We start from the raw sequence: 19,311 nt of genomic DNA, 5'->3' as shown, positions 1-19,311 counted from the left end.
CGGTCAGCAACCTTTTTTTTATATAAATTCCCTATCCGATGTCTGCACAGTGCACACATCCAAAGAAATTATTATATGCATTATGCAATGTGCTTGTAGAGCAGATCTCAGCTTTACCTAAGTTCCAAATCTTGAGCATGGTGACAGTTAGTTTCAGCCTCACCCCAGCCAGAACATGTTGGGACTGACATGTTTCATGTTTTTTGACACATGCTCTACCTGCCATATTTAGCAAATTACTGCAAGAACTCAGTGACTCAGAAAGTGTATACTGCACAGTGCACACATTTAAAACACCCATCTCCCATTTATATTCATCTGTATCTTTTCTTATGCCTGCTGCCAGATATAATTATTTCCTACCATAGTAACCCAGGAAAGAGGCAATGCCAATTCTAAATTATCTGTATTCCGATAGTTTGTCTGTCGTTACAAACCTGTATAATTTTAAATGTTCTAAACTTTTACCACACATTTCTTATTGTTGCTCAGTACCCTTGCATTATTACATTGTTTTCATTTTTTATTATTATTATTATAGGCTATATGTTGGACATTAGCAGTCTGGCGGAGTATGCCACACCAAAATTTCACTGCACATAATTGTATGAGCTTGTGACAAAGAAATCTTGTTCAATCTTCAATAACGACTACATTCGGAGTACTCTACATGTCTAATTGGATTATGCTTACTCCAACTATGACCGTATTCGGGCTAAGGCAATCAGAAAATTCCGTTTTACATGGCAATTGGATTATTGCAGTCCATGTAAACACATGTGCTGCTACAGCCAGAACTCGAACCCCTACACACATGGGAAGGGATTCAGCTGAGAGTCAGCTGCCCCATGTACAGCACCACAGGCCTGTTGGCTGTCTCATCCATTGCACAGTCTTACAGATATTCCAGTCGTTTGACAATTCTCCAGGGAGTGCTGCTTTAAGCGGATGTTATGCCTTATCATTCTTGTTACTGCAGTGGACATTGGATTTTTTCCTCCATCATGGTTAACTTGTCAAATGTAAAACATCTCATTGTAAAGTATTAGGCCTATTTATTACTTTGCACCACAGGTACTTGTACACATGACCCGAGGTGTTCAGACACCCTGTGCACGGCAGCGGACACAAAGCTTTAAGCTGACGGCATGAATCTAACGGCCCTAGATAACCTCAATATAAGTAATCAAATATATTCAAAATATCGCAGATACGCCAACGTAAGTACTCAGGTAGGGCAGTTTGGGGACAACCAGATGAATACGGTTACAGTAGGGTCTTTATTTTAAAAAATATATTTTTTTAATGAATTAAAAAAACATGTTGACGGATGGTCTGACTGTATGGGAATAGTGTTTTGGTTCTCAGCAAGGGGTGTAAAGTGTGCGGTTGACCCATATCTAGCAGTTAAACATGGGGGAAAGTGCCACGCTGCATTGGATACAGCACTGGCCTCTTTGTGTGGCTCAACACCACTACATTCAGCCCAAGGTCAAGGCCAAAGAGGGGTTTGTGTATACCAAGCACCACACTTTCTGAAGTGTCCTGGTTCCATTGCACTATACCATTCAGTAGGCTAAGCACATACGCGTTATATACGAGGGGCGGAGGGAATGACAATATGATCATTTAGCCTAACTACAGTTAAGAATATAGCCATATAGGCTACCTGGGCCTTAACTAACTAATTAACTGGGCCTTTAAACCTTGTTTAGAAACTTTCTAAACAAAAATTATGACCTGGCCATCAATCAATACATTACTATTCAGATCTTATTCAGTGCTTGGATAATCATGCTAAACAAAAACAAAAAGGGGTGGGGGGGGGGGGGGTCAGACTAAAACTCAGCTTATTTCCCTCTATAAGCTGCAGCAGGCTTTTGGTGAGGCCTGGTCCAGTGAGCAAATGCTGGAGGGAGTCGGCAATGTGGAGGAATGTAGCTATATGACAGGAATGCAGAGCACAATGACCCATGGGGGATGTAGTTGTGCACAGGCTTTTATAAACAACAATGGAAATCACAGTCTTTGCAATTAATGAACTACAGTTCCCAGACTGTATCCACAGAGCTGGAGAGGCCTAGAATGGCATCTGCTTAATCCTGCAGCTCAGATTTTAGCTACTGCCCAGAGCAGTGAGTCCTCCACCGGGGTATTATACCACAACAACACTCAGTTCCAGGCAGGGTGCCTATCTAGGCCCAGGCAGCAGAAGTCATAAGTTTACCATCTGATAGATCATTTTCAAACCCAGTAATAGTTTCTCCCCTCTGCTGCTAAACATCTACTTCAGATACGGGGGCAGACTGTATCAACACAGGGTCGAAGCTAACTGGTTTAGCCACCTTACCATCATGTCCAACAAAACACTTCATACATTCCGTTTCAGAGTGTATGCACTAGCTAGCAGCTATTCTGAAATGTATTTCAACAGGTAGTGTGCAGCAACAGTTACAGCCAAACCATCACTCTGACGACTAGCACCAGTGAATGTTACATCTCCTTGTTATCGGGGCAGATGAAGTGTGTCATTGATCGACAATTAAAGCTAGTATGGCATTGTAATGTGATTAAGACTGTGGCTAGATTTGTGCCAATCTCAAATATTTACCAAGTAACCCTCTTGCATGTTTCAGTCCTGTGTCAGACTGTCATATGATCTGGTCAACTCAATTACATGACAATAGTCTGGGAGAGGCATCATGCCTTTAAACTTCAAGCTCACATGACAAGGGACACAGTGAAAACATGTTTTCTTTTTTTATGATGGCAGTTGCAGAGGCGGACGGGGTACTACCGATTTATTTTATTGTGTAATGCTAATTTGGAAGGGGTGGCTCACTGAAGCCTTTGTCAACCAACAATGCCTTGTTTTGTTGATCTTGATTTACAGTAAAACTAACCTGGATCAGCCAGGAATCATTATACTGTATAACACACAGACAGAACCTTTTGTATTATCAATGCACCTCCTGGGTCGAGCTAACGTACAATAGAGCCACACTGTGTTCAACTCAGCTGACACACCTGTCCCTGTGTGTGAATGCTGCTCACACATGGAAAGCTGGTCACTAAATAGTCTGCACGTACTATCGGCCGCTTGCAACTGTGACAAGACAAAACAAGTTGACACAGATTGTGGACATTTACCCGATGTCATTAGTGACTTGAGTGAGGGCTGAAACCAACCCCGTAGCCTCTTCTATTTGTCACGCCGTGGCGATCGAACCCGCGATCAGGCGAGACAAATAAGGCATCATTATAACGCATCTTAAAGTTAGTAATTAAAGTTGAAGGGCAGGAGTTAATTTACATAATTTTGAAAGGTGACGTAATTGCACCACTTCTTACTGTGAAATGGCAGCTTAAGTTTAGCAGGCCGTTTAGTAGGTAGGTGGGTTTACACACATCTTCCATTTGCTGTGGCAAGCCCAGCTACTAGTGAACTGCTGCAAAGTTGTGGTGTGTTGTGTGTGCGTGTGTGTGTGTTGTGTGTGCGCCCGTGTACGTGTGTGTTATGTGTGCACAGCACAGGCACAGCACTGACGAGGCCGCCGTCGTCGTATCCACCCGAACTAGGCCGTGGTCCCAGCCCTACGCCGCATAAATAAAACATTTCTACGCGCTAGCGTGACAAATTGCCAGTGTCTGTACAAAATATTGTCGGTGTCAAACCCCCCAAATGCGTCTGGGCGCTCGTGGGACGTTATTCGAATAAACTGCTAGGTGATTTTACGTAATTTAATCGGCCTGGGAGGGGGGGTGGTTGCCAACTTGCTAACAGCTAACTCCGCTAACTAGCTTTAGCCAGGACAGGAATGTAAAGGCGATTGAGAGACCAAGGACGTGTCAGTGATGTCAGAACTAGGCGCCTTCTATAGGAAGTGCTTCAGAATCATGGGACGACTTGAATCACCGACGTTGTCAAATTAACCACTTAACTCAAAAAATAGTCGGAAAATACTTCAAAAGTAGCCGATCTACAAGCCCACAAGGCGTAGCGTTGTCAGCTTGTACATCTGCTATTGTTTCATGACTTTTTGCCTGTAATGACATGCCAAAAATAGAGACGCGTGTGTTCAAGTGGTTAAAAGGGCACAATTATGTTACTTCGTCGCGTGACACTGTCGCATGACAAAGATGATGCAGGTTTCAGTTAAACAATACGTCTTGTGTGCCAAGGCACACCGAGGGTCAGGGATATATATATATACGGTATGTATATATACACATATAGACCTGACAGATTTCCAATAAAACACAATTAATTGTCAGGTTAATGGTTATAAAGCAGGTGTTCGTGTCAAGGGTCCCCCTGTATTCTGTAGTAATACCAACAGGCTACACACACACATTCTGGTGGTGTGTATAATGGTTCGTGTATGTGACGTCACGGGCCCATCCTTGGCGTACTCCTTCTAGAATGTAAGGCTATCTGTGGTTAGCCAGCTTAGCTAAGTGTAGCGCTAGCAGCTCCACCGTACCTCCGAGACCTCGTCCTCGTCGCTGCCGGATCCCGGACCCGAGGAGAGCACGGCTGCTGCCGCTAGTTTGAAATCCAGTCTTTCTGTTGCCGCGGGCCCGCCGGACTCGCCGCCGAATAAACGCACTTTCTTTCCGCCCACACCGATCCCAATGCCCCCGAGTCCGACTCCCCCTGGTGTCGCTCCTACCCCCATCCCTACCGCCGGGGAGCGAGGAGTCACCGAGTCAATCTCGTCCTCGAAGCCGTCCGTCAGCATTGCCGTCCCGGCTACTGCATCCTGCATACTTGGGTGTTCGCGATACGTGTATTAACGAGCTTATCGTTGACTTAAAGGTCCGTCCGGGGCTCTCCCTCGATGAATATTCGCGTGATTTGACTTCAGGGAATCCAGAAACTCTCCCGAAGCGAGGTTGAGGAGGATCTCTTTCCCCCAGCCATTAACTTTCTAACAACCTAACCCACTACGCACTGTTTCTCAGCAAGTCCCGCCTCTCAGGGAAAATCCTGGCGCGCCCGTTGGCTCCGCTCAAAATGTGCCCGCTTCCGACTGGTCCGTTTCTACGCCCGTCAGAGGAAAGACCGCAACGTAATGTTAGGTTTACCAATATCACGAGGCTGTAGAACGAACGTCAAGACTTGATATGGTAGAGAAGAGCAACTAAACTGGTGGCTGCTGCTACAGTGCGTTTAACACTAGTCCTCTTTGGGAAGTACGAATTAACGGGATAACTAACGGAAATAATAGGTGTGCTGTCATCAAATTCAATCAATTGTGAATTTTAGTTCAGTATTGATTAACTGTAAAATATGTAAATTATAGGCAGCACCTTGCAAAGTAGTCTAAAAATACTTAAACTTAGTGTGTGTTTTGTTTTTCCAATTTGACAAACTTGTAGTAGTCTTCCAGATAATTAATTGTCATTTACTGTAATTATTTTAGTTCACGAGGAAGAAAATGCAAACCACAATAAGACCTTATAACATTTCGAATTAGCCATACTTATCTAATAGTTGTAATTCCCATGCCATTGTACTGTCACATGTAAACATGACGTTAATACCACACAGATTACATAGTTTAGACTGCATAAACACATGGTTGTATAATGTCCAATCAATTATTTTTGCATAAACTTATACATTAAATTAAAACAAAAGGAAAGTCACTGGAGAGCTAATCAGTAGTTCTCAAAGTGAGGTCCGGGGACACCCAGGGGTCCTTGAGGATGCTGCAGGGGTCCAGTTTTAACCACTTAAACTGTCAGATATTTGAAAATGTAGATCTAAAAGCTCACAATGTGATGAGCTTGTACATCTGCTGTGCATGGCATGTGGTCACTAAAGGTATTTTGAACAACAAGGTATATGGAAGTTTATTTGGTCATTTAAAAGAGATAAAAACACATTTATATATGTCTGCATTTGTTTTTGTTTTGTTTTTTGGTGTTATTGTTGTTTTGTTTTTTGTTGTTTTTTTGTTTTTGACCAAAAAGGAGTATAGACTGAAGCCTACCCTTTTAATATTTAAATAGCTATTAAAGGTAAGTAAATACAACAAAGCAAACAAAACACAAATGGACAGACGGACAGACTAAACAAAACACACAAAACAGAAACTGAAAAACAGAAAACAAGTCACCTGTATTTACAAAACAAATCAGAAAGCAAATACTATAGGATATATAGGAAGTATTTTAGTTATTTAGTATAGGCTATAATATTAGTCTATTTTTAAACCTTTTTTGAAGTAAAAACATGTATATTGGGTTGCTTAATGTATTGTAAGTGCATGTTTCCACAGACTTCAATACAGTATGTGTGGTATTATTAAAGATTGATACAAAATAGATATAAGGAATCTGTGGAGATGGCGCATGACCAACATGAAAGTCACTATATACAGGCAAGCAATTTAAGTAAGGCTCGCTAGACTATTCATTTCCATAATAGTGGAGTAAAAAGTACAATATTTTTCTCTGATATGTAGTGGAGTAAAAGTATAAGTGGAGTAAGAATATTGGAAAAATTGAAATATTAGTAAAGTAAAAGTAAGGAAAAGTACCTTACGGGATTTCTGATGTGGACCTGCAGTGTGGTTATGATATGGGTACTATTAGGGTAGGCTACTACTGTGGGGCCAGGGTGGGGGTGTCACTAAATGCTTTTAATATCATCGTGTAAATACAAAATTGTAATAGTATACTTATCTGAATTAATTCTTAAGCACTCAACCATGAAAATGTTCTATACGTGATTTTAAAAATATCTATAAGGTATTTTTTCCTCGCCTGTAATGACATCCCCAGAATTTGGATGCCATGGTTATATAGATTTATAATAGATATTCATGCCTAAAAGATCCTAATATCTATTAACAGACCAACACCTATAGTGTAATTGTAAGGGCTCATCATACATTTTCCTGTCCTCTTCCTTCCTCTTGGTGGATGATTTTCACATAAGGACCACCGTAGAGTGTGCATGTGGAGAGGACTATGAGTCATTGTAAAAATCTGTCTGCTCTACTGTCCGCCCAAATAAAACATTTGTCATGCTGCTCTTGGAAAGCTAGTAGGTGCCTGTTTGGTTTCAAAACTTTGTGTTTGCTCTTGAAGTAAATCCCCATTGGAGATAGTGTTGAGGTATTTCTGACGTTGCATTTTCAAGCACAAGCAATACAAATAGTAGGCCTAAATGTACCTGTCATTTGATTACAAAGCCAACTCATGAAAATAGCCTTTATTAACCAGCTGCAACTACTCGCAACTCCTTGCAACAAAACAACAAACCACACCAATGCAACTCCTTGCAACTGCCATTGGGAATAATGGTTGCAAGTAGTTGCAAGGAGTTGCATGTTGCAAGGAGTTGTATGGCGACCCTCTGGTGTGGTTAGGCCCTAACCGTTAGGGCTTTACACCCTTATTCTAAAATGTTGGGAGTTAAGTGCCCTGCTGAAGGACATCCCAATGTCAGTGAGGTAGTGGAAGCCAGCCACTTTCTCTACCAAGATTTTCTTGCTGGTCTAATTCAAACTGGATTGGCAGGGGGCATGGTGGTTCAATGGCTGGCAGCCTGGCACTGTAACCTCACAGCAAGAAAGGCCCTGGGAACTGTGTGGATTTTGCATGTTCTCCCTGTGTTCACTCATGTTTCCTACACGTTATCTTGGTTCCTCCCACAGAAAAAGACATGGATGTTAGGTACATAGTCCCTGTGACCTCTAGGCACTGGGATAAGAGCATGAATGCCATCTAATAGTTAGGGTTTGTTAGTGTTAATGTATACATACAAAAATAATAAGTGTGTTCAATTTGCTGAGGATGAGAAATAGTCTCCTATTTAAGTGAATTTTCTGATTTTGCAAGCTTCTCTATAACTTCAGACGTCAATGCCTCAATCAGTCGCCTAAAACAATTGTTGTGGCCCAGGGTAAGACTGTGGTTACAATGGGTATGGCTCCGGGGTGGCAGTGCCTCAGGAGGTAGAGGTCCCCATTTGTGAACAATGATTCCCGGTTTAGTTCCCTGGCTCCTCCTGGCTATAGGCCTATAGTGCTATATGTCGTAGCCTAGTGTCCTTGAGCAAGACTCTGAACTCCAACTGCTCCCTGGCGGCTCAATAGTTTGTCCACTGCTCCTTATAGTTATGATAGTTAAATGCAGAATTACAGATATGTGCAAATGTAATGGCCAATAACGTATTGTACACTCAAACCAAAACTTGTCCAAAACACTGTCTCATTTTGTCTGACCATTATGAACTATGTCTGTTTGCAAGAAGGCAGGCATTATCTTATCATTTAATCCCTAAATTAATGTAGGCCTACATTTTATAATAACTGATCTACACACACAACAACACATCGAATTACGACAATCTATGGATAAAATAGGGAGGTAATGAGCCCACTGTCAGTGGTGGAAACTGTAATTACATGTTTTACTTTACTTCAAATTTGTATACTTTCAAATATTGTGCTTTTTACTGTACTACAATTATTTGACATAGTTACTTACTTGTATATAATATATAATAATGTTGTACTGTGTACTCCTACTCCTAGTCTTACAAATCGAAGTCGCCAGCTACTTGTTCCATCACTGCATACTGCATAACAAGGTCCAGAGAAGGCCACAGGGCCAGCAGGAGCAGTGGCCAAGCCAAGGCACATGACGTCATCATTCTTGGGCGTGGACCGTTCGTTTGTGTAGATAGGGACGCCAGGTTGGAGGAAAACCTCCAATTGGGGTTTTCATTTGATTTGGGAGGGTTTATATTTTACCCTCCCCAATATCAAACGTCGTTTTATGTCACACATAAACAAATATATGTGTAGGATACATACAGTGTTTTAAAGAAATGGTCATATCATAGCTGGCTGCTTGTTGTTGCCACTGGCCAGTGTGGCGACAAAGCCCTTCGTGATTGGACTGTTGAGGGGGAGGGTTGTTGTAGCGTAAGCGTTAACTGGCAACCAAATCGTGAGCAGCAGCACAAGCACGAGCACAGTATCTATCGGCGGAACGCAAATCTGTTTCATTAGGAAAACGATACGACTTCGTTGAGTAGTTATCAGGTAAGGTTATTCACACTTTTTTTTAACTGAATAAGACCTCTTGGTGTATGTTTTCGCATTTTGATCGATTAATTGATTGCAATTTGCATTAATGTCATACACAAGCGGCAGGCCGCGGGTACGCCTGGCATTGACTCCATCTTACTAACGTGAAGCTAACGCTAATAATATGGCGCAGGCCGCTTTGTTCTTGAGTCTGTGTCTGGATGCGGTCTTGTGTGTGCGTGCGTGTATCTGCGCTCGGTTTTCATACTGGGCCTGGGCCAGAGTGAAAGTGAATCGTCTCTGCCATCAAATGTAAACGAGATAAAGTGCAAAATGCCAGCCAAACCTTCTGATATGTGAGATATTGTCGGGAAATCAGCCATCAGAAGGAACCACAGGTCGAAGGAAGCAGGCAGGCTAGAGCACTAGTCTATGGGCTAGAGCTGCCGCCTTTGTGAATTAGGTCGTTCTGTTGAAGGCCCAGAGTTGATTTTTGATTTATTAGCATGGTTGTGGATGCAATGCAACCCTTCCACTGGTTTCTTTAATAATAAACCACTAATCCACAAACTGATTGAATTCCAAGGACCCCCGTTTGATATGCATCCCCGTAAAATCTGAATCCCCACCCACCTTCCCCCCACTCCCAGCTTTCTGAATTCAGCTTCAGCTTTCTGAATTCACTGCTATTTGTCAATCATTTGATGTTCACTACCAGTAAATCTTATCTTGTGTGTACTTTTGTTTTCCTTCTCCAAAGGATTGCATTGTCTAATCATGTCTGAGGAAGGAAATGTGATTCGCATCAGGGGTCTTCCATGGTCCTGCTCAGTAGACGAAGTGCAGAGGTTCTTCTCAGGTAAGTTACTGCAGCTTTGTTTGATGTTATTCAAGAACCTGAAGTGTTCGGACCTGATCTGGACCTCTCTAATAAATAACACTTATATTCAAACACAGATTGCAAAATCGCCAACAATGGCACCGCTATACATTTTACCTACACGCGAGAGGGCCGGCCCAGCGGAGAGGCATTTGTTGAGATGGAGACCGAGGAAGACACGAAGATTGCCACGAAGAAGGACAGAGAAACCATGGGTCACCGATATGTAGAGGGTGAGTAGGGCCACCCGTTTATTAGCAAATCACACACAAATCTTAAATTTAGGCTTCAAAGGCCACAGGGTTTGAACTCCTGATCCCGACAACCTTTGCTGCGTGTCACCCCCCCCCCATCTCTCTCCTCATTTACTCAGTCTACTGTTCATCTAGCAAATAAAGGCATGGAAAGCTAAAAGCTGTATATTTAGTTCAACTCAATCCAAAACGACAGCCATGGTGTCGTTTATAATTTCTACATTTTTTCATCAAAATTAGCAGACGGTCAATGTCCATCCCAGAATATGGATTCTAGGCCTCAAAGTGACATAAAACAAGTCTTAAATCTATCTTGTTTACGTGCATAAAGCCTGTGAGTGACTGTTTTATATCTCCTGCTCTAGTTTTCAAATCCAACAACGTTGAGATGGACTGGGTGGTGAAGCACACCGGCCCCAACTGTCCGGAGACAGCAGGGGATGGGCTGGTTCGCCTCAGAGGTCTCCCATTCGGCTGCAGCAAGGAGGAGATAGTGCAGTTCTTCTCAGGTATGAACGGGCCGTAGTCATTGTAGGACGTGGTTGAGGTTACTTACTGCCGAGGATGACCATTTGTCTCTGCCTTCCTTTTCTTGCTTCCTTCCTCTCGTGGCCACTGAGAGCTTTTGCAGTAAAAAAAAAAATCAAGTTGGAGATGCTGGAAAGAAAATGCCGTCATCTGAACTCTGACCTTAATTAAATAAAGAAGGGAAGGGCTCGTTAAAGTTATATTTTTGGGTCAGTGATGGTGAGGAAAGGACACAGGAAAAGGAAGCTGGTTAAGTCTAAAATGAAGAGAATTTTATGGATGCCAGTTTTGTGTTTTCTTTTTCTTTTTTCTGCTCAGAGCAGGAAGTTAGAATTAAAACACCCCCATTCTTTCCACTTCATAATCATACTTGGTCCCAGACATTCCACCATGTTTTCTTTAATTTAAGTCATTTTGACAATTAAAACTGAGTCTAGTAATACATTTTATAATTTAGCTTTTTATACTGTATATATTATTAACCCCTATTTTCCACATGCCCCTGCAATAAGAAAAAAGTAATTTAAAAGAATGCACTCTGGCAGTGCAATCCTAAGTGTCTATAGACCAGAACAAACAATGGGTGAAGACGATAATGTTAACTCATGTCACTCACTGGGGTGGGGTTCCTTGCTCTCTTCTCTCTTCATCAACACACCAACTCTAGCCCAACGTCTCATTATGGTGCTCTCTTTTTCATGTACTTTCCTCTCCTCCCATCCCTCTTATTGTACGGCCCCTAGAGAACACAGCAAAATAAAGTCGTCCAAATGGCAGCTCACTGGTAAACACTTTCAACTGGTTTGTAAATGATGATGTTATGTAGAGTTTGTTCTTCTCTCCATAAGTTTTCTCTCTCTCTATATATATATATCTCTCTCTCTTTAGAGAAAGTAACCTCTCTGTGATTGGGCATGTGATTTAATATGTCCCCTGCTTGGGGTTATCTGTCCTTGGGTTGAAGGGTTGGAAATCGTGCCAAATGGGATAACATTGCCGGTGGACATCCAGGGGAGGAGTACGGGGGAGGCCTTCGTGCAGTTTGCTTCACAGGATATAGCTGAAAAGGCTCTAAAGAAACACAAGGAAAGAATAGGGCACAGGTGGGGATGGTTGGTTGGTTGGTTGGTTGGCTGGAAACGTTCATTTTTCTTATTGGTGTGCACCTTCAACATCTGCAAAACATATATCACTGAAAGTACATTTATTATTATTATTTAGTATTTATTATTCATATCGGTTTACGCCTGATATATACTTTGTTACGTGCCGTGTCATGCATCAGATGTAGCAGATCGACAAGGTCGGAACGCACCGTGGCGCATTGTGAGAGTGTAGATCGGTGGTTTCTTATGTGCGACACGATGCGCAACCTAATATAAATCAAGCATAACTCAAACACATTTGTGATACAGGTAAAAAAAATAAAACACATAGCCTCACTGCCATTTTTAGACCGAACTACTCTCACAATAACACAATGGGAGGATTAGTGGTTTGGCACCATTCAACTTTAAAAGGAAAAGATAAAAGTTTGACGCAGGTTTGGTGTATTTATAACATTTTGGAGTCTAGAATGAATGGTACCTCAGCACTAAACGTCAGTCCAGGTTGACAAATGGGAAAGGAGTATTCCCAGGTGTTCAATTATAGCGGGCCGCTGTACACTTGGAGGAACTGGAGCCCATGCACTGCCACACAGGTAAAACTTAGACTGTTGCAGAAGGGCCTGCAGGAGCCCTCTCTGCTCCTCTAGAACCACGCCAATGGCTGTCATGGCAGGGACACAGGAATAGGATCATGCTCTATGCAGTATATTCAAGTCAATCAGACGTAATATCATCAATCATTTAACGGGTAACCATAAAGAAAAGTCTTGTAAGTCGTTCAAGACCCCTTAAGTTCTGATGTGGTCTCTTGTTTCTTTTTTTTGGTCTCCTTTTGTAAATGTTAAAACAATTTATCCCAATTGCAATTTTCTTTTTTTTCCTTTTCTTTTTTTTAAAGGCATTATTTATTATTACTACCTATGGGCCACACCATGACAGTACCTGAATGTCCCCCTCCCCAATTTTATCATTTATTGAAGCGATTGCTATCTTCTGGGAGTGTTCACTGTGGCGTCTGTATGCTCTCAGGTACATTGAGATCTTCAAGAGCAGCCGCGCTGAGGTGCGGACCCACTACGAGCCCCAGAGGAAGCCCATGGGCATGCAGAGACCCGGCCCCTACGACCGGCCCTCTGGAGGCCGTGGTGGTGGCGGCTACAACATGATGGGTGGCGGCGGCGGCGGCCGAGGGGGATCCTATGACCGGATGCGTCGAGGAGGTGGCGGATATGGAGGCGGAGGTGGGTGGCAAGGTTGTTATAGTTTTGCATTTTTCATTAGTTCATTTCAAGCGGTTAGCAGATTTTAAAAGCTAACCGCTAACTGCCAAGAGTTTTTGGCAGTCGAAGTGCTGTTTTTGTTCCCGTATTTTTCCTTGATTGCTCACACGACACAGTGGTTTCATGACCTGGAGAAGTTGTGCAGTTTTGTTTCGTTTTCGTTCTGCAGGCAAACCTGGCAGTTCTGAGAATAACTATCTTGTGTTGATAAAAGCAATTTTTTCTCTGATAGTTTTGTAAACAATGTTTTATTTGATTTTGTCATGGTTAATCCGCAGGCTCAACCATTACTTTTATTTCAGCCACAGCCATTTTAGTCAATTAGTTTTAGTCCACTACAATGGACCTGGTGGACACTACATTTTAGAGAATCAAAGATGCACTTTGCTAACAAATTCACAATTTTGGCGCATTCCAGTGGATAACCGGCTGTTAAGTGCAACATTCGATTCGTTTCAATTCTAGTTTAGAGGCATGTGTTACACGTAACCCCCGTCCCCCATCTTTGGTCTACACTGTCCCTGTTCCATCATAAATAATAAAGCAAAGCCAAGAAATAAGCTGATACATGTTCTTAGTTTTGTTTTATTAGGCATTTAGTGCTGAGACAAAAACAAATGTCATCACTCAGTTTTATGTCTTCGTTCGGGTGTCCTCCGGCTCGTGTTGTGAGCCCGTTTTCAAAGAGAGGGGTTCCTTCCTGAGGAGCTTTGGAGTGAGGATACAGAAGAGTATCCTTAGCAGAAGGCTATGGGATGCAAGACCAAAAAGATTAAAAACTATATCAAATAAAATCCTGCTCTGTACTTTTTCACAAACTGCACCCTCATTTGAACAATTTGAGCATGTCAAATAACCTTTACAAATTTTAGGATTTGATTAGTCTTGATTTACAGCATCCTTAGTGTTATGTAGAAATGTCTGGAAAATAAGGGTGTGGAAGGGAATGATTCAGAGGTACAAACGCTACATAAAGGTCTGGATGACATGACTGCTCCTATAAGTCCTCAATGATATTTAGGGCTGAAACTAAAGATTATATTCTTAGCAATTATGCTATCGTAGTGTTATCGTAGATATGCTACAGTATTTGAACTTTTTAGCTGCATTTTTGAAAATGTTTGCCTATAATGACATTCCCAAAATAGGGATTGGTTATTAATCTATTATAGTTTTATTAAATTATCAAGTTGCACTGACTACAGCGCTAATGGTAATCGCTACTATGTTTGTATTTGTGTGCAGGTGGATCTGATAGGTACGGAGACAGTGGCTCATCCTTCCAGACTACGACAGGTCACTGTGTGCACATGAGAGGTCTGCCTTACAGAGCCTCCGAGACGGACATCTACAATGTAAGACTCACTGCTCTCCAATATCACTGATGTATTTCAATTAAAACCTCGAACAAATAAACATTGAGACGTTCCCAAAAACAAGGAAACATTGGTTGCCTAATTCATAATGAGAAATTTGTGGTTACTTATGCGCTTCTCGCAAACCGTGGGTCCGACCTAGTTGCCCCACGGCACTACCACTCCTTGGTCGTATGAGACACTCGAAATGTTTGAGGCATAACTGTAAAATGAATAGAGCTGGCACCAGAAATCTCCTCCCATTCACTGGTATGGATTTGCTCAATGCATACTCTCTTTTCACACCTTCATCCGGCTATTCGGGTCCTATGTGATGCGCTTTCATCTCGCATTCGCAGTAGTGTCACCTCCCTGTGCAAGCTTGTGAGTTAAGCCCATTGGTGCTAGAGGGTAGCACGGGTCCATAAAATTGGACCCGGTCTGAAACGGGGTGGTGATGGTGATTCAGACATCTGAACTGAACCGGTATGGAGCTGAGAAACATTCTAATTTGCCGTGCCTGCCCAGAAACGGCCTCGAAAGGATTGGATCCGGTCCAAAATTGAGCCGAGAAGGATTGGGCGTTTTGGACCTGTGGTCCGAGCGAAACGGCGCTGATCCGATCCTAAATAGATTTGGACACATAGTGTGTCCTCTGCTATATTATGATTATTTTCACCATCACATGAGAGATGAGACTGCTCGTCTATGAGCAACGTTACCCAAGGCAGGCAGAGAGATGCTGGGTCATTGAAACCCAATTAATTGTAAAGTATTGTGCGCAGCTCATAATATTGTCTTCTCCCTCTCTCAATGTTCCTCAGTTCTTCTCTCCACTGAACCCGGTACGTGTTCATGTGGAGATCGGCCCGGACGGCAGAGTGACCGGGGAGGCTGACGTGGAGTTTGCCACACACGAGGATGCAGTGGCAGCCATGTCCAAGGACAAGGCCAACATGCGTGAGTTTCCTTAACCCATTTAGACTTGGCTTAGCTTTTAACTACGATTTGAAATTTTAGCTGTTGAAAAATAGCAGAGATCTACATGAGCTTGCAGATCTGCTTTTTTTTTTTTTTTGTGAAAATGTGGCGCAAATCTTTGAATATATATATTCTTTCAGAGTGAATGTTTTGTTCCCTGGAACAACATAATTTCAGATGGTGGGGTCAGCGGCCAATTACTAATCTTTGGGGTCCTTGACATGAAATAGTTTTTCGAACCATTGATATAGAAACATAGGTTTATCAGAAACCTGTTTAGAAGACATTTGTACAATCTGGTCTCGATGGTTTAAACACAGAGGCACCCACCCACTGGGCTGTGTACTCATGGAGTCTGATTCTATGCATTCCACCCACTGGGCTGTGTACTCATGGAGTCTGATTCTATGCATTTCAGAGCACCGCTACGTGGAGCTGTTCCTGAATTCAACAGCAGGGGGCAGTAATGGAGCTTACAGCAGTCAGATGATGGGTGAGTTCATCAGAGGCCATATTAACTACTTGAATCCCAGCATCCATATTCTTGGCACAAACATTAGCCAAAAATGGCTCTACATGCTCACGTGTTATGTGAGCTTGTAGATCTGATATTTTTGGAGACGATTTGGTGGGCGGGGGGTCCAAATACAGATGTGATACAAGTCTAATTACATCAACTCTGGTCATCCCTATTTGGGGCATTCTATATTATTATAAACGTGCTCCCATGTGAGCTTGTAGATCAGCTGTTTTTAACTCTGATTAAATGCCTAAATTTACCACTCTGTGCCAGCTTTTTTCGTATTTGCTTAGCTTTTACGCAGTCTCATATTAATCTGCGATGTGACAAAGTTTATATTTTTCTCTGCCTCCAGGTAACCAGTCTTCCTATAGTGGAGGTGGGCTGAACTCTGGATACTCTGGATACAGCAGCCAGGGCAGCATGGGAGGCTACAGCGACTACAGTGAGTATCAGCTCTGCTCTACCAAGGCCCATGGGGAAGTCTAAAGCGGTGGTTCTCCAAATTGATATGCACTTGTGCCATCTGCCAAGGACCCCAGAAGAGTACGATTATGTATTCAAAAATGGCAGATGCACGAGCTGTGAGATTATCTATTGTTGCCAAAGTATAAAATATGGATAAAGTGGTTCGTTATTGTGATGCTATATGACTTTTGAGAACCACTGATATTAATATTTCTACTCCTCGAAAGGTATTTGGTGTATTGTAGTCGGGCCCGGATTTACCGTTGCGCTAGGGTGGGCTGCAGCCTGGGGTACAGGCTTTAGTTTGACATACTATTGGTCCAACTGTCATTAGACCAACACCCTACCCAAAACCCTAACTCAATGTCTGGAACGACGGGTGATTTCTGCATGTCGGACCTTTGGTGTGTCGGATCTGTGTGTGCATCCCGCAGCCCGGGGGCCACCGACTGATGAAATTGTAATTTTATTTAAATCCAATTCAAGTGAGATTTGTGTTTAGTTATTGTATATTTAGTTGTATTATTGTAAAAACATTGAGAGCTTCTGCTGTCGGCCCTGCAGACAGTGCCTGCTGTGTTGTGGGGTAGCTGTGGAAAGCCTGATCCGGTCTAAAGCCCGCCTACTGTCTGTCCGGGTATTCTTTCCACACACACCACTTCTGCATCAAACATTTCATAGTTAGATTTCATGTACAGTAAACTGTATTACCTTTCACATTCCATACTTTTTTTTTATTGCTCTGTTGCTCTTTTGGGGGTGCTGGGTACCCCAAAATCGGCCCAATTGCATGGCTGAGCGGCACTGATTGTAGTATAAATATGATTGGTATTGGTGCATTCCAAAACAGACTGGGGCAGGGATTGTTTGTTAGAAAAGACTTGAAAGAATGTGATTATTGTACACAGAACTCCTCGGTCCTATGGTGTGTATTCTCTCTCTCTTGTTAGGTAACCAGGGCGGCATGGGGAGCAGTTACTACGGCAGCAATGGAGGCGGAGGAGGAAGTAGAAGTTCTATGAATGGACTCGGTGGAGGATGGGGAGTGTAGTTTTTTTTTGTCTATTTTTTTTACTCTGCGTTTTGCTGGTTGGACTTGAAACGTATGTCACACATAAACATAGGCAGGGGTGGGGATCTTGTTTTTTTTTTTTTTAAATGGCTGGTCTTCATGAAGAAATGAGAGCGTCTGGTGACAAGAGTTTTTGGCAGTCGAAGTGCTGTTTTTGTTCCCGTATTTTTCCTTGATTGCTCACACGACACAGTTGTGTGCTTGTGGTTTCATGACCTGGAGAAGTTGTGCAGTTTTGTTTCGTTTTCGTTCTGCAAGCAAACCTGGCAGTTCTGAGAATAACTATCTTGTGTTGATAGCTTTTACATTTCGAGTCAAATGTTTTTGAGTGCATGAACAGAATATTGTAAATATGTCTGAAATCTCTGGATGGTTCTCCCTCGTTTTCATTCTTTCTGCATTAAGGTTTAACCCCTTTTTTGTTTTGGGGGTACTGAAACAATTACATTTGAGACTTCACATGGTTTAATCATGTTTTCTTTTTTAGGGTCCGAATGTGGATATTGCAGGTTTTACGTTATGAGGGATACATAAAGGGCAAATGTACAAATTCCTGCAGCAGTTCAAAGCGTTGAGTCCTTTATCTGAGTGGATCTGATTTTTGGGTAGTTCAAAACCAAGCAGTATTGGTATCACTTTGATATCCAGTATTATCTCAGCAAACATGTCAATAAATGTTTAATCTCATAGTATTCACACCCCAAATCCACTCGGGTAAGGTTTTGACCTTTTGGGCCCTGCAGCTGAAGGGTGGGCCGTGTTGGGGACCATACACATACGGGGGTGGGGGGGAGAAATGAACAGAAACAAATCTTGTTCACATGAAGGTTTCTACTGCAATGGTTTCAATTACCATTTTGTATTTTTTTTTTGTGCACAAGTGAATAAACTGCTCTGGAATACGTATGTTTTCTTCTGTTGGGACATATTTGGGAGGGGAACAAATGACAGGAAGCTCAAATAAATTCAATATCTCTTTATCAAATATCTAGATAGAAAATGTGTCTGAAACATGTTAATAAAATGGCTTCTTAGCACTATACACAAAATTCAGTTAAACATTCTAAAATAGTTTGGCTTGTGTTAACATTCTATAGTCATGTACAGTTTAGTATTTTATGTACCTTCTTTAATGGGGAAATATGCACAAAGCCTCTGTACACCCTGGTAATGGCTGACTTTAGTAGTACTTCATGCTTATAGTTGACTTTTCTCTGAGGCAGTCTATCAACCTAATCAAATATGATCAGAATTCACTATTTCCGGATTAACCAATTACACTGGTCCTCAGCGGTGACGATGCGCTTTAACCACTTAAACCCTATGCATACCCGATCCCCTCCTTTTCTCCTACACCAAATTGCTTTGCTGAAAATAGCCAATCGACAAGCTTGTAGATCTGCAAGGGTGGTTAAGGGACCTCATGAACCGAATCAATAGATCTTTGTAATTAAGAACATAACATAAGTAAATCTCACTCCTACCTCTGCTCCACAGAATTACATTTGGAATGAAATTATTGGAGTTTGAACTTCAAAGACAGTCTTCAAATAAAATCATTCATCACATTCATAATGCATAATTAATACACTTTACCTAAAGATCCAAAAATGTGCAGCAAAAGAGGAAATGGAACAACATGCCAGATTACTTCCTCTGTTAAGATTTGATGATTCGTTAAAGAGCAATACGCAGATGAGATCAGAGTGGTGAGTATCTGGATTTTGTGGGCTATGTTCCCACTGGCAGCCCAAATCAGATTTATTTTGCCTATACAGATTGGAATATTTAGTTTATCAAGTCTGAACTATTTT

General features: G+C 42.1%; 2 protein-coding genes across 25 annotated transcripts in view; one reads left to right on the top strand and one right to left on the bottom strand.

Annotated features, from left to right (window-relative positions):
- Positions 1-5,036, bottom strand: part of ankhd1 (ankyrin repeat and KH domain containing 1) — a 50,606-nt gene extending 45,570 nt beyond the window's left edge. For 8 of the 22 annotated variants that reach the window (XM_079512485.1, XM_079512495.1, XM_079512489.1 and 5 more), the window contains exon 1: positions 4,485-5,034. In XM_079512485.1, coding sequence (XP_079368611.1) covers positions 4,485-4,769 — 285 coding nt within the window. In that variant the 5' untranslated portion in view covers positions 4,770-5,034. Of the gene's footprint in view, positions 1-4,484 lie in introns of all 22 variants that reach the window. The other 14 variants (XM_079512494.1, XM_079512499.1, XM_079512504.1 and 11 more) reach the window with 4 other exon arrangements.
- Positions 5,037-8,934: 3,898 nt separating this feature from the next.
- On the top strand, positions 8,935-18,999 carry LOC306929145 (heterogeneous nuclear ribonucleoprotein H-like). Of its 3 annotated transcripts, none has more exons than XM_079509564.1 (11): positions 8,935-9,065; positions 9,811-9,909; positions 10,008-10,163; positions 10,550-10,693; positions 11,677-11,815; positions 12,851-13,062; positions 14,347-14,456; positions 15,281-15,416; positions 15,856-15,930; positions 16,313-16,402; positions 17,376-18,999. In XM_079509564.1, exons 2-11 carry the CDS (start codon positions 9,828-9,830, stop codon positions 17,474-17,476), a joined length of 1,245 nt encoding a protein of 414 aa, XP_079365690.1. In that variant the 5' UTR covers positions 8,935-9,065; positions 9,811-9,827; the 3' UTR covers positions 17,477-18,999. The 3 variants fall into 3 exon arrangements, with proteins under 3 accessions (XP_079365690.1, XP_079365689.1, XP_079365691.1); XM_079509563.1 differs by having other exon boundaries at positions 12,851-13,074; XM_079509565.1 differs by having other exon boundaries at positions 12,851-13,074; positions 17,372-17,410.
- The last annotated feature ends 312 nt before the right edge of the window (positions 19,000-19,311 follow it).

This window comes from Electrona antarctica, assembly GCF_951216825.1.
Source record: "Electrona antarctica genome assembly, chromosome: 1".
NCBI classification, from domain to species: Eukaryota; Metazoa; Chordata; class Actinopteri; order Myctophiformes; family Myctophidae; genus Electrona; species Electrona antarctica.
The sequence above is the reverse complement of the archived record's forward strand: the minus strand, read 5'-3'. Positions and strand labels throughout refer to the sequence as shown.

Coding starts and splice junctions, on each gene's coding strand:
- LOC306929145 (XM_079509563.1), top strand. CDS start 9,828: ATGTCTGAGGAAGGAAATGTGATTCGCATCAGGGGTCTTCCATGGTCC. Junction 10,164..10,549: donor GGGTCACCGATATGTAGAGG/GTGAGTAGGGCC, acceptor CTCCTGCTCTAG/TTTTCAAATCCAACAACGTT. Junction 16,403..17,375: donor GGGAGGCTACAGCGACTACA/GTGAGTATCAGC, acceptor CTCTCTTGTTAG/GTAACCAGGGCGGCATGGGG.